The 15,031-nt window shown below is 34.0% G+C and overlaps 2 protein-coding genes across 5 annotated transcripts in view; both read left to right on the forward strand.

The window, feature by feature from the left end:
* The window catches only part of TRAPPC13 (trafficking protein particle complex subunit 13), a 31,943-nt gene that overhangs the window by 590 nt on the left and 16,322 nt on the right, over positions 1-15,031 (forward strand). For 2 of the 4 annotated variants that reach the window (XM_036402824.2, XM_036402825.2), the window contains exons 2-8: positions 5,903-5,971; positions 6,847-6,946; positions 7,509-7,593; positions 8,883-9,010; positions 9,139-9,211; positions 12,380-12,424; positions 14,819-14,836. In XM_036402824.2, coding sequence (XP_036258717.1) covers positions 5,903-5,971; positions 6,847-6,946; positions 7,509-7,593; positions 8,883-9,010; positions 9,139-9,211; positions 12,380-12,424; positions 14,819-14,836 — 518 coding nt within the window. The remainder of the gene's footprint in view (positions 1-5,902; positions 5,972-6,846; positions 6,947-7,508; positions 7,594-8,882; positions 9,011-9,138; positions 9,212-12,379; positions 12,425-14,818; positions 14,837-15,031) is intronic. The other 2 variants (XM_036402826.2, XM_036402827.2) reach the window with 1 other exon arrangement.
* On the forward strand, positions 1,596-4,259 carry SHLD3 (shieldin complex subunit 3). The gene has a single exon (XM_036402828.1). It carries the CDS (start codon positions 1,789-1,791, stop codon positions 2,536-2,538), a length of 750 nt encoding a protein of 249 aa, XP_036258721.1. The 5' UTR covers positions 1,596-1,788; the 3' UTR covers positions 2,539-4,259.

Below are 15,031 nucleotides of genomic sequence, written 5' to 3' on the forward strand. Positions count from 1 at the left end.
CCGGAAAGTATTCAAGGAACATGGACGTGGCACTTGATGCCGTGGTCTATTTGACAAGGTGGTGTTCGGTTTTACGCTGGATTCCATGATCTCAGATGTCTTTTCCAACACAGTTCATTCCCCTTTAGGATGCCTTTTGCCCTTTTCACCCTCTGCTTAATGTGCAATTATGAGACTTACCTCCTTGATTCAGGAATCACAGAGTGAAAATACAATTGTGTAGGTCACTTGCATGCCTCCAAAATTAATGTATAAATCAAGAGAGCCCTGTGAAGAATTTGATCATTTCTGAATCATAAATGCTGCTAGTTGTGTATATGCAATGGAGAGCTGGTTAGAATCTCACCTCTGCAAGCATTCTAGATCAGTGAGACTGCCTAGGTGGATAAAGTAGTGCAGGTATGAGTGATTTCAGAGACCATCTTCTCGTTTTAAAACTCTCCTGGACAAAGTTTTTAATGGTGTCTCCATGTGCTGGTAAAATCTGTTAACCATAATTCAAAGCCCAACAAGCTCTTTTCACGTACATATACACACATGCAATAAGGGCAATAAACATGAGAACGTGAAACGTCAGCAGCTCTCAAATGCGTTTTGATAGTAATTAATTCAAAGTAAAAAGCTTTATGGTGGATCATTTTGATTTTATAGGAAACCAGTGCTATCCTTAGTTTTGTATTGAGTTTTATCCAGGTTGTAGTTTTTGTAGAAATGGGGAAAGTATGGGGATTTATCTGCATTGTGGCTGTATTAAACAAAATCTTGACAGTGGCAATCCTAGATTTTGTTATTTTAATATCATGTATGTTACTGCTTTCCATTAGGGAGTGTGAAATGATTGCAAAATTTTTGTGGGTGCAAGGGGAAAGGGGAAGAAGGATAGGAAATAGGAGAGCAACACTGTGCATGTTTTACTTAGGTTTCATAATAGTGTAGTTCTCCCTTCACCATGCTTCTGAATTTAATATAATCTTTGTATGGAAGTATAAAGCCTTTGACAACTTAATAAGTTGCTTATTAAGCAAAAGTCTAATAAATTAAGAAATTATCGGTTCCTTAAGAATTAAAGCATAGTTGCATGTAATGCTTGGAAGCTTTGAGGCTAAAAATGTGTAGTTCTGATACAAAATGGAACCAGGCACCTTTAATTTGCCTAGAACACTTCCCTTTTAACTTTTCACTTTAAAAATTACTGTATCAGTAGGCTCTATTTTGGGAAGGGTTTCTGTAACATATGTGTTTTCTAGTTACTTTATGTGCCTCGGCTAAAAGTGCTGATATAGAGGAGTAAAACACTTTAAAAAATTGTCAGCTAAATTTGAGAAAATAGGCAGAAGTAATTGTGTGTCTTTTAATATGCATCCTGACGATATAACCAGAATAGTGATGGATGGCAAGTATGAGATGGTGACAGTAAAAGAGTTCTCTTGGAAAAGGACTGTTTAGAGTAAGCAGTGTGCATGTGGATAATATTTAGTGTACTGAAGTTACACTGGTAATGATGGAATACAGCCACTAATGTTCAGCCTAGATAAAATAAATTGTTCTGATATATATCTCATGTATTTTTACTACCTATTTCTTTCTTGAAAAATATCCTAGCAACATTTGTCTTAATATGGTAGTATCTCATTGTTTTATAATACTTCTGCTTTAGGTCCTGTTTTCCACTGATCTATGCATCATGAGGCAAGGAAATTCTTGTAAATAAGATATTTCAGTCTAGATACAAGAATCATTATCAAGAGACTGTTTTCCTAAGAATCACTGGATTCCTACTGTTCAAGCATGGAAGTGGTCTTGCACTATCGACCACATCAGAGAGATCTAATAAAATTGCAGAAATTTGCAGAAGCAGCAGTGAAGGAGTTTCCCATTCGCCAATTACCAAGATTTGCACCCTGGTTTCCAAATGATTTACGCAGACTTCCCCTCAAACCAAAAAAGCAGGCACCTGTTATTTCTTGTGAGGAAGTGGAAGAATTGAAACAGCTTTCTACACCTTCAGAATATGTTACAGGATCTCCTGACTATGACTGCACAAAAAATCTCTTTGAGTTTCACTCTGTCATGAAACATGGTCCAACTTTAATCCAAGCACAGGCTGTTCACAGACCAATTAACTTGGACTGTCAAGGAGAACCACCACCTAACGGAAAACAGAAATTGAAAAGGTCTTGGAGTGTCTCTCTCCCTAGAGCTAAACTCAGAGAAAAGATTCATCCTTTATCTCAAGAATTGCAGAATAATTTGGAAAGACTAAAGCTGCATGCATTTTGTAGAGCCAAGTGGACAATTGAACAGTCTCTTTGTAAAAATCAGAATTTGGAGGACATATGGGTACAATTGAATAGACTCATTAAACAGAATGAATTGCCATCTTGCAATGCTACTATCCAAAGATCTGTGGGACAGATATGGATTTTCTGTGATATATTATACTGTGAATATGTTAGAAATATTCTCAGGGAAAAGCTTAGCCTTACAGATAAAATGAATTTGCTTGTACATAAATATGGAATTATATTTAGTTTATAACTTCAGATGCAATTTAATAATAACATTACTGTCAGAAATACTAAAGTTTTTAAACACTTTAGAATATGTAGACCTTAGAACAACTGATAAATTAACAGTAAGAAAACTACTTATGTTACTTTGCTATGATTTTCTAACTGTGATGATATATTTCTTTAACTTTGTTTTGCCTCAAGACTTAGACTTCTGTTAAGATTAGTAAGTTTCTGTTTGGCTTAGTACTGTGTTTTATAGCTTTTCTCTACCTTGGTGGTCTAAAGGAAAAAATTAAAGTAAGAATTCCAGACTATTCCAAGCCATATCAGATAATAAAATTAATGCTTTCAATTAAGCAAAGTATGTCCTCTCTGCTTCATTGGAATTAGGAGAAGGAAAGATGTTTTTAAGTGTGTTGTAATAATTGCTATAATAGCTGTAAGTGACATTAAGATTTTCAAGATCTGATTATCTCCTGAAAGTAGTCTGTGAGTTTTTTTAATGATGGCGTATCCCTCCCATGAAATACAAACTTACTTTATGTGGGATATATGCACTGTCTTAGTAATGTTTGCTATATTTTCACAGAAGTATTAATGATAGCTTCAGTGGAAGCTGTGGGCTGAAAAATAACTAACAACTTAATAATTGCTGCTTTATGCCTTTGATAATTTCTTTTCCTGATGTTTCTGTTTTTTTGTCTCTAATTATATTTGGGAACAAGAAAACACTAGTTTCCAGGTAAAAGTGAGGAAATTAAGAAATGAGACATCTATCTGAAACCTCTTTTGTCTTTGAGAATTTGAATACCTTTTATGGTCATAAAAGGCAGAGTTCAGGATGACTTTTTATCTTCTAAAAGAATGAAGTGTTCCAAGGTCGTGCTGTCCCTGCTCAGTTGAAACTTTGGAGGGTCAGTAGAGAAATTAAACTGGGATCAATATGACTGCAAGGTTATGCATTTGAACTCCTACTAATTCTAGATAGTTTTGATGTAGCTGGAGGTCAAGGTCTGTAGCATCTGGAAAAGGAGGAAAACAGCATTTGTAGATTATTAGATTATCATTATTGCCGCTCACACCAAAGTATGTATAAGCATAACAGGGATCCCTCTGTAAAAAAAAAAAATTAATCCCTTCAGATTTAACATTCTTATAACATCCTGGTGTTGGATAACTATATTTTATTATAGGCATTACAATTTTTTAAGATAAAAATTTCTCCATTTGAGTCCCTGACATGTATTTTTAAACTTTGACTGAATTTTAAGACATTTATATATGTCTTATATTTATTTTTGAGATGTTTGTGACATTTAATATGACTGCTTAGCAAAACTGATGCAAAATTCTCTCTAGACTGCATTTTAACTGCAGTATTGAGGGTTGTTATTAGGTTTAAAGCCTATATAGTCAATTTTTTTGCTGGCATTATATTTCTGAGCTCAACATTAATAGTAACTAAACTTCTTTGTGCATCAGCATTTTTGAAGATAAAATGAAATAAAATGCAGTGTGATTTGAGTTCTATTTAATGTATTTTGTATCTAGGATCTTGGAAGAGATGATACATTTTCTAACAATAATTTAGTACTTCTAATAAATGTGATAATATATCTAGTTTGTTTTGACTTCATTCTGTGATGTATTTATTTATTTTCTGAAACATGACTTAACTTTTTCTTTAGAAACAGCAAATACTAGTTATACAGGCATAGTGTGAATTTGAATAAAATTTGATAATGCAAATAATACAGTCTCACTAGATTTATTTGATATACTGACAAAAGTGCTGAACAAACATTTTACTAAACAGAAGGAGAGGTTGTTGTCACTGTAGGTGCCAGCTTTGTGCGGCTTTGGGTTGCCTCGTATGTGAATAATGGCAGATGCGCCGCTACCTGTGAGCACCTCACCTGGTAACTGAGGTCTTGTAAGAGTGAACACCATGTTTGATTGCTCTGCAGAATTACTGCAGTCTTGGTGAGCACCAGGATACAAGCTGAAATCCAGGCTCTCATTTTGTTCGCTTTGAGGAATGCTTAATTCATAAGCATGTGTAATTCAGTATCTTTTCTTTGTCATTTTCAATGTTGAATGTGGTTCATTATTTACTCTATTTTATATATCCTGGGTTTTGTTTAATATACCTCGTGGTTCTAAGCCTTCAAAGGTCACCATAACAAAGAGAATGTATTCTCTCTTTTTTCATGTGAAAAGTGAGAATAGTTTTTGTCAATGCTAATTTGCATAGGTCTGCTGTATGGTAGCATAAGTTCTTATGAACCAATACGACTCACTGTACCCAAATGTCTGTCAAAGTAATTGAATACTTTCTGCCCCTGGGAACAGTGAATGCTGTCTGGATACAATAGCTGTACAAAAGTACAATAAAAATAACCCACCATAATTGTGTCAGTGCAAAGGTATTGATTAATTTGTTGCAATCAAGAGAAATCCTTTTGGTTTACTTTTTAGTTTTAGTTGGTGTTATGTTTGTTAAGTTTCAAAGAAAAAAGCCCTAATGGTTTTTACATATTCAGATTAATACAAGATTACAAACACTCAATTTTGTTTTATATGAATGCCTTCATGATAAGCTATATATAAGTTTAGGGCCTTTGGTTAATTTGAAGAGGGAGAAATTTGTTTAAGTAGTAGCACCTTAAATCTGTCATTTAAGTGAAAATAATGTAATTTTGAGTGTGAGTTAAAATAGCATTTGAAAACACCACTTACTTGAGTAGCGGTTTTTTAATAGGAAAATATTAATGATTTTGATTTTGTCAGTGTCAATAAAATAGCTTTGTTATATTTTCATGAGGTTTTTGTGCTGGTTTTACTGGTTTGAGGTTAAAGTTTGTGACTTAGAGAAAAAGCAGGGTATAAATAATGTAGGCTTTTAGTATTGTAACTCTACCTTGTGAAAGTGTTATAGGATAAGATGTAAATGCAATTTCTAAGACTGGTGTTTGACTGAAAGGGTCTGTACGAGTCGTCATGTCCCATTCTAGGGCAACAAGGATCACAGGAACAGGCACTTAAGCTGGAAAAGTCTACAAACAAATGAAACGGACACACTTCTGAAGACCACAAAGCACTTAATGCTGTAGCAAGTGTAAGACTTCTAGCATATCAAATTGAAAGCAGTAAATGAGTAGGTTAGTTCACCAGGATAAAAAGCAGGAAGAAGCAATGGTATTCTTGGATTTTAGAATAGCAGGGAGGTTTTTTTGTATTGTGAAAGGCCATGTGATCCTTTTTCAGTCTGGGACTTATTTGGTGGTAGTGATTTGTTGGGTGGTTTTGGTTTTTCTTGTGGAAGTTGAAAAACAAAATTAAAAATAGTTTGATTGACCAATTTTTTTGGCTTTTTTTTATTCTTGCAGTGATGAGGCTAACCAAACCTACCTTGTTCACTAATATTCCAGTGACTTGTGAAGAAAGAGATTTGCCCGGTAAGTCTTTTCTACTGACTGATTATTATGTATGTTTTACCAAGTTTAAGCAGTGTGACCATCTAACACTTGGAGGAGTCATGACCTCCCATAAACTCTTACCTGAAACAGCAATATACTTAAGATTTGGTAATAGCTAAGGGAAAGTACCAAGGTGCACTCTATAGCTCTTGACTTGTATCTCTGAAAGATTGGTGATGATACTCAAACAAACACATGACCTCAAAGTCTGAGCAATTGATATACACAGTGAGATGCATTTTTGTGAGAGAAATGTGTAAGTGGAGAAAGTTTGGCATTACTATATATATTTTTTTAATTTAAAGAAAAGGCCCTGATAGTTAGAACCAATACATGAATGTTCTGTGGAAAAACAATCTTGCAAGAATCACTGGTTTTGAGTTGCATTATGCTTGGTGTGCTGTCATGAATTGGAAATCCCTGGGTTGTCTCCCAGAAATAGTTGAAGTCTTGAAGTCAAGTATAAGAGAGTCAAAGGAAAGATTCAAGAAGGAGGGTTGTGTAGAAATAAAAAAGCAAGCAGGGGAAGAAAGTAAGTGAGGTTGATTACTTCTGTTATGTAATGTGGTTTAGATGGAATTTCTTTCAAAATTCAGTATTAATTTGAGCAATGAATTGTGCACCTCAGTGCGTATATACTGAGTAAGTTATTGTTATTGGACACAAGTGTCTTGAAGTTAAGTTATAACTTGCAGGCTTATGGATATATATTTCATCCCTAAATAAGTTTATTGTAAAAGAAATGTATCTAAAATAAACTACATCTGAGTAAGTGATTACGTGCCTAACTTAAATGTAGACAAAACTTTGGACTTAGCAAATATTTAATTAATAGGAACTTGATATTTTTACAGGTAATCTATTTAACCAGCTCATGAAAGATGACCCTTCTACTGTAAAGGGGGCTGAAACTTTGATGTTAGGAGAAATGCTGACTTTGCCTCAAAATTTTGGGTAAGAATAAATTATTCTAACTGTAATATGCAAGGTTTAGGATTAATTTGGTTTAGGATTCATACTTCTCTTTCTCTTTGAATAACATTGTTCTGCAACAAGATGTTCAGTCATTTCAAAAAGTAATATGTGGCTTGATTTATAAATATATATGTGTATTCTGCCTGATGTTTCTTGTCTGTAGCCTGACTAATATGCATTGAAAGTTGAAAGAGATTTGCAACTGTGCGTAAATTTGTAAGATAATTCACTACTATAAATCATGTGTTATACTTACAGAGTTTACTACTGTGATTTTTGTGGATACTGAAATCCGTCTTATTATTCCTGTTAGGCTTTTAGCTAGAAAAAATTCTGATTTGTTTGTTCTCTTTTAAAACTGTTTGTCTTAGAAGGATGATTTCAGAAGTATGAGTACGCAAATGCCAGTTGTATTCTGCAGTTTGATCTGGCAAATGTGTATGTGTGTGAACTTAAAAATGTTTCAGTGAAATGTTCTGTTTTTTAATAACTGTTACTAAAAATATTTCCATTTTTTTCTTTTTTTTTGCCTGAAATACAGGAATATATTTCTGGGAGAGACATTTTCCAGTTATATTAGTGTGCACAATGATAGCAATCAAGTTGTCAAGGACATACTTGTGAAGGTAAGTGAAGAAAAATCCACTTATAAAATATTTATAAAAAATAAAACACAATTACTATATTCTCTGACAATATATTGTATGTTTAATGCTAATACGTAGACTTTAGGAAATATATGTCTCTTTTTCCAATCTGGAAAATATACCTGGAAATTGGAAAGAGTAAGAATAGAATTATTATAATTATAATAGAATTATAATTCTCTAATTGCATAAAAATAGCAATTATTATAGAATTCTTCAAAGATTAAAATGGAAAACTAGGATTGTGTCAAAAAATGGATTTATTACAGAGTCATAGCGTTTAGGTTGGAAAAAACCTCTGAGGTCACCAAGTGGAAGTGTTAACCCAGCATTGCCAAGTCCACTGCTAAACTGTGTCCCTAAGTTCCACATCTGCACAGTCCCCTGGAGGGATGGTGGCTCAACCACTTCTCTAGGCAGCCTGTTCAATGCTTGACAACCCTTTTCATGAAGACATTGTTCCTGCTATCCAATCTAAACCTCCCCTGGTGCAACTTGAGGCCATTTCCTCTTGCTCCAATTGTTTGTTACTTCTGAGAAGAAACCACACCTGGCTATAGTCTTCTTTCATGTAGTTGCAGAGAGCAGTAAAGTCCCTCTCCTGAGCCTTTTTCTCCTGGCTAAACACCCCCACCTCCATTGACCTTCTTTGGACATACACCCTTCTATTTAAAACTTCTCTGAACAATAGGTGTAGCAAAACTTCCACAGCTAAAAAATGGAGTTACATTCACTTACCTTCACTTTCAATGAGATCTTCAATTCTCTGTGAAGCATACACTGATCGGTATATTGTATTAATTATTTTCTAGAGAGTTGGGGTTTTGTGTTTACTGAAAAATAAAGCAGAGTAAAAATTACAGAAGTCATTGTGTAACTCAATGTAGAAAGTAAATAGAGATTTTTTAAGCTGTATGGTAAAGGACTGGACTATTTATATGTTTTACAGCTTGTCTTTAGCTTTGTAAGTACCTCATCATCTTAATATATGTCCCAGAAGGTGTCTGAGTCAAGAATATCACAGAATATTCTGAGTTGGAAGGGACCCACAAGGATGAGTAAGTCCAAGTCTTAAGTCAGTAGCCCACCCAAGGATCGAACCCACAGCCTTGGTGTTGTTCTTGGTGTTGAGCTCTTACAATATCTGTGAAAGCATGTAGGGTACAAAATGCTCAGTAAGACCTAGTACTTTATAACCTAAGTTACTTTTCTTTAACACAAGTTAAACAGATGTAGTTCTAACTGATGCTTTGTTTTTCCATTCCCAGGCTGATCTTCAGACAAGTTCTCAGCGTTTGAATCTTTCAGCTTCTAGTGCTGCAGTGGCAGAACTTAAACCTGACTGTTGCATTGATGACGTGATCCATCATGAAGTAAAGGAGATAGGGACACACATGTAAAATTTTAAATTTTTCTATTATTAAATGAGCTTAAATGAAACTGGAGTACATGCATGCTATTCTGCTTTTGATACAGCACAAGATTTAAAGTAACACAGCTTTTTTTTAAATTTGTTTTTTTCAGCTTAGTTTGTGCAGTAAGTTATACTACGCAGACTGGAGAGAAGATGTACTTCAGAAAGTTCTTCAAATTTCAGGTATTTCGTGAAGCATTTTATTCTACTTTTATAAGTGTGTGAGTCTAGAAGACACATTTTAAAACATTTGATACTTCATAAGCACTTTTATGTACCAAAAATCTGTTCCCTTTTAAAAGTGAACCATTAAGAGCCACTGCTTCAAACTTCACACAAACTGGTCTTTTCCAATTACCACACAGTAATAATCTCAGAACTAATAAATATTACATCTAATAATTTTTACTAATTTACTGAGAAAAAGATGTACTCTTAAGAAGTCCCTTTTTATAGCAGACAGTTCCATGACTATTTTTAAACAGAACAAGTATTGGTCATTCTGGCTTTGATACATGCAATCATTGAGCTTGTATTGTAAAATTCTGTTTTTTCTTTTGATGTGTGTAACCTTATTAAACTGGAATTAAATAGTTTGGTTTTTAGAGGAATTTACGTAAAGAAGTCTATTGTGTTATATCTAATACTGGCAGAATTTAAACCTGTTCTTCCATCAGACAAATATCAAGACTTGCGGTAAGAGTGAGGAAAGGAAGAAACTAATCTGTGGGCTGGTTCTGGCAAGAGAGAGACTGTTTAATGTGTATTTCATGGATGTTTAATTTTTTAGAGAAATATATTGAGACTTGGATATTGGCAGACTAATCTTCATGGAATGGAGGATTACATGACATGCTTGACTGAATACATTTTTAGATACTCTGACAGAGCATCTGCTAATACAGGAGCAGTATATAGTTTCATCCTAAACCTATTTCAGGAGAGGTTTGGGTTGGATACTAGGAGAAGGTTCTTAACCCAGAGGGCTGTTGGACACCAGAACAGTCTCCCTAGGGAAGTGGTCACAGTGCAAAGCCTGACAGTTTTCATGAAGCATTTGGACAAAGCTGTCAGGCACATATTCCTGGAGGTTGGACTTGATGTCCTTGTGGTTATCTTCCGACTCAGGATATTCTGTGATACTATGGGGTGATTACATTTCACTATTTTCTAGTATTTATCTAAATATTTCAGAAAAAAATAATGTCAGTCTTTAGAAGGTTAAGAAAGAACACTTGAGTGCTGTTAGTAATCATGGGCCTTGAAATGCCAGGTATTGATTAATCAAAGGTGTATCCTGACAATCCTAGAGAAGATGGTTCCATAGAAATTTTTGTGTTGCCCTCCCTCTGAAACTAGCATCTCTAGAGTTTCTTTGTCTTTATTGAAGTTAATTTTCATCTTTGTGTGCTTTGTCATGCTTTCCTTATAACACTACTTCCCTTTCCATTTCTCCATTCTTTTCCTTTGTTGAGTGTTCTGTTTCTCTCTCCCCTCTAGGCTTTCTATGATTGCATACACATGCATGTGCAAACTTCAGATCTCATCTTTTCTCTGTTCCCTAATGTTCTTCTTGTCAGAACTTCATACAAGATTTGTTTCCTTTAGATTTTGTATTCAAACTTATTTGTGCAGATTTTTGGGGATTCTGCATGCATGTATAATTGCCATGGTTTTTAACTGAACTCAGCACAGGCAACTTAATTGTCAGAACATTTGTAGCTAGCTGTCAAATGTGAAGCCCTCCATTCAAAGATTGAAGCATAAGTATACATACACTTCCTTATAAATACTCTAATTCATTATGAGAAAAGCATTGCACTGAGAATTTTGGCTGTTAGTTTTTAAATTTGACATAGAGACATCAGTAGGAAACCTGAGAATGAACAAAAAGGAGTGTTACAGAAAACTGAACTGTGTCTTTACAACGAAAATTCATGGCTGCTAGTGATGGAGATGTCAGTAGCTATTTTATAATAAAAGAATACTCTTTTACAGATTCTCACACTTTTCAGTTACATTTTCCAGCATCTTTTAAGCTGAACTGGTGTTACTTGGTTTGAATCAGCTTCTTTTTTAAACCAATATATGTAGTTTTATACTGATTGATAGTGCCGTTCTGTTCCAAAGCTTTCTCTGAGTAATTAACAGCATTATGTTTTCATGGAGAAGGAATGATTCCTTCTAGGATTGGGTGGTTTTGAACCTCACAATAATTTTTTGTATTTTACTGGAATGCCAATTGAAATTTACTGCAATAAATGGAAAGACTGTTTATCAGAGAGAGAGAAAAAATTCAGCATGTTGGGAAATTTATAAGCTCACTGAAGAAATATACTTGACAGGAAAAATCGTCTTTCAACAAAGACCTAAATTAAATTTTTTTATTCATTTTTTTGACTAGAGAAAGATAATAATGAATACTTGGAAGATTTGAACTTTATGCATTTTAAAATGATGAAGTGTCTGTGAAGACTTTTTGATCTTGAATTCTTCAGTGCTAAAAATTTTTTTGACAACTTGGAACATTAGAGGTCTCTCAGGATGCAGTGATATGCAAACAAAAAAAGTTTCCCTTTGTAATGGGAAACAAGTGTCTTCAGAAACAGAATTTAAATTTCTTACAAGTATGATAGAAGATTATTTCTTTCAGTTATATCACTTTATATATGCTTCGTATTTGAATGTGTGAACTGCAGTAGCTTTATCCACAAAATTCAAGCATTAAGAACCAACACGATATAATCATATTTTATATCATTGAGTTTTTGTCTTTTACTGATTGAATCTCATGAGATGAGTATTATTTATTATTTTATATATTATTATTTTCTTTAATTTCTTGAAACTGTTGCATTTTCAAGGAGGAAGTGAAGGCTAAGAAAGCTAAACAAATGGATAGTTCTCTGCTTTGTTTATGTTTAGAGAAGCCCTCAGTAACTTTTGTTACAAAACTCTGAAAGACTTGTAAATGTCAGATAGTTCTTGATCACAGTTGAAAGCAAATGCAGGACCTAGGATGGATATAGTGTTATTTTAAACACGCAGATCTACTTAGAGCACTGGATTTGGGCAGTTTTGTAAGAGGCCAGTGCTTGGGTGGAGAATTACTTGTTTTCAGTATGAGGAGACTGCTTAGTAGGAAAGCAGTCAAGTGTGCATAAATAAGAAGCAGCTAGGATATACTCTTGAGCTGATTCTGTCATATATTCTGTCATGCACCTGCTATGTGTAAGATCAAAAAGAAAAATAACCCTTTTTAGTAAGAGACCCTGGTACTTCAAAAGAGTCTATGCCAAAGTTGTCTGAAAAACCAATTGTCAATCTGTCTTTTTTTTCCATTTCATTCAGGTTCTTAAACCACTAGATGTGAAAACCAAGTTCTACAATGCAGAGGTGAGAACTGTGTGTATTCAAGTTTGTTTAGGCTTGCTGGGTTTGTTACTTAGATTATATTCAAAGAGCTTTGTAAGTACACCTTTCTGAGAAAATTGATCAGTTCTGATGGAAAAACAGTCATAGATATATATTGCATAGTTTAAAAATAGATAGGCTTTTGATGAAGGGCAAAAGAGATGTCAGGATCTTAATGTAATTGACTAACAATTTTGCATATATTCCAGTTTCTCGTGGACTCAAATACTTTCAGTTATTGCTTGTATGTTTAGGCCAATAGAGTACTTACTGTAAGGGAGATTAATTGTTCTTAAAGGAGATGACAATTTATCAGAGTGGGGAAAATTTAAATTTAAATTACTTACATTTAGATCTTCCCTATGTAACTATGACCCTTCAGTTCAGTAATTTAAGTTTTAGGCTTGTGGCAGTTACACACAGTGCTTCTAAACTCAATGACCTTATAGATGTCTTGCGTATTTATTTGGACATATGTACATGTCTGCCTTTGTCTCTTTATGGGAAGAATTCGGTACGTGTCTTTAGGCCACAGGTTTCAAACTATACATTGACCAGGTGTGTGGTACCTGAGCAGGATTGGAGCATAAACACATAGCACTGGCTGAGCCCTTTATAGAGCTGCTATTTTCTATAAGTGAGAATGTCTGGAAATTTCTTCTGCTGTAATTTAAGAAGAAAAACAATTCTAAGAAATGAAGTAGTTTCTCTGGGAGCAAAATATATCTCTTATTTAGTGTGTGGATTATATTATTATTTCAGCTGTAAAATATGTGGTAGGGAAAAGGGGGACCAATATTTTAGATGGTGCTGTCTCTTTATACTTCATGTGTAAAGTTTGTGATGAAGCACCTCTCTAAGGTAATTCTGGGCAAACTTTTTACATAGATAATTTTTTTTAATGGTTTTCATAGTAGTTATACTGACCAGTCTTGATAAGGGTCTTATTTATCTCTTAATTAACTACCAATTCTTCATGGTAAAAATCTATGAGAAGCTTTGGTGTTTGAGCTGGTACATGTGGGTTTGGGTTTTGGAGGTTTTTTTTTTTGTGTTTTTTATTTTCCACTGTGGAGTTTTTAAGAGGCTCTTTGATACCTTTTGTTCTTCTTGGTTATGAATTTATGCAACTGCCATTACCATCTTACCCATTCAATTTATTGAAAAAAATGTTAAAAATTATTTTGGATGATAATAAATGAGCAATTTCCATTTGCCAGCAAACTGGTATAGTAGCACTCCTGTCTAATTTCTGAAAGTATATAAAGTGTTGCTATGTCTTGTTACCATGGAACTCAATTAACTTCAAAATACCTAGAAATAAGTCTATGGTTAGCTGTTGTGTGTGATGCTATGTTGCTGTGAAAGCACCAAGAAATTCATCCTGACTATTGTCCTTGAGAGCAGGGGAGAAAAAAATGGTACGTGTCAGTTATTAGTTAACTAAAGATCTCTAAAGGTTGACTAACCAGTTAAACTTATTTTATCATTAAGATTACGGATGTGATGCTGTCTATTAATAATGTCTGTTACTAAAATTTATTTCTATTAATAGTCTAATGATAATCCGTAATTTAATTTCTTCTAAGACAAGGAATGATGCTGAACCTTAATCTTCTTGCTTATTGCTTATATTGCAGTAGCACCCAAATGGAGTTGATCACTGAAATTTATACACAGAACACATGCCCTGTTGCCCTAACCTGCTGCAATCCTGGGATTGAATTACTCTCTCAGTGACTTTAATGTGCCTTGAAAAAAGGCACTATAAAAGGTTCTGTTCCTGCAGGCATGCACAGGGAGGTAGACAGCAAAGTTTGCAATTGAAGTTGGGTTTTTGGATTGATGAATATTCTAAAAAGAGTTTTTCTAGATATTATGCCAAATTTTGTTATAACTTGCAACATAGTGGCTTTTCTAAGACACATTACTGCATTATTTTTGAGACATTATATATGAGGATACTTAAAATTATCTATAAGGTGACAAGGACTGTTTTTCCATTTCATGTACAACCCATTGCATGGATTGAAATTCAGGACAAACTTTAAACTTACTCAAAAAACTAACTCTCTTTTTTTTGAGTCAGTTTATTCTACCATATCTTGTCTGTGACTTGTGTGCCTTAAGCTCTACTTTGGATTGGTTCTGAAGCAAAGCTAGTAAATCATGTAACCATACTAGCTATAAGTTATTAGAAATGTAGTTGTCATCTTTGTTTGCATCCATTTTTATTTGTTTCTGTCTTACTAATGCTATCTTGTTTAAATGGTGCAAAAAAATGCAGAAATGCATTTTGTTTGGAAGTTAGCCTCCTTTTTCTTTAACATTTAACCCTAATTTCTCTAATGTGTTCTTTTTTTATTTTCCCATTAGAGTGACCTCAGTTCTGTGGTAATTTTTATTTATTTTTTTATAAATATGTATGCTTTTTTAATTGCTTAACTATCTCTGTGCTTGTTATTGACATTCTTTACAAACATAATGGAAAAGCAATGTTTGTTCTGCGTGTCATAAAGGGATGTGTTCTTGTCTTTATATGTGCAGCTAATCATTTAAATGGTTAGCTCTTTCTTTAATACCCATTGT

Source organism: Molothrus ater, chromosome Z, assembly GCF_012460135.2.
Source record: "Molothrus ater isolate BHLD 08-10-18 breed brown headed cowbird chromosome Z, BPBGC_Mater_1.1, whole genome shotgun sequence".
NCBI classification, from domain to species: Eukaryota; Metazoa; Chordata; class Aves; order Passeriformes; family Icteridae; genus Molothrus; species Molothrus ater.

What these genes read in the sequence shown, in the direction of transcription:
- SHLD3 (XM_036402828.1), top strand. Translation starts at nt 1,789, where the DNA reads ATGGAAGTGGTCTTGCACTATCGACCACATCAGAGAGATCTAATAAAA.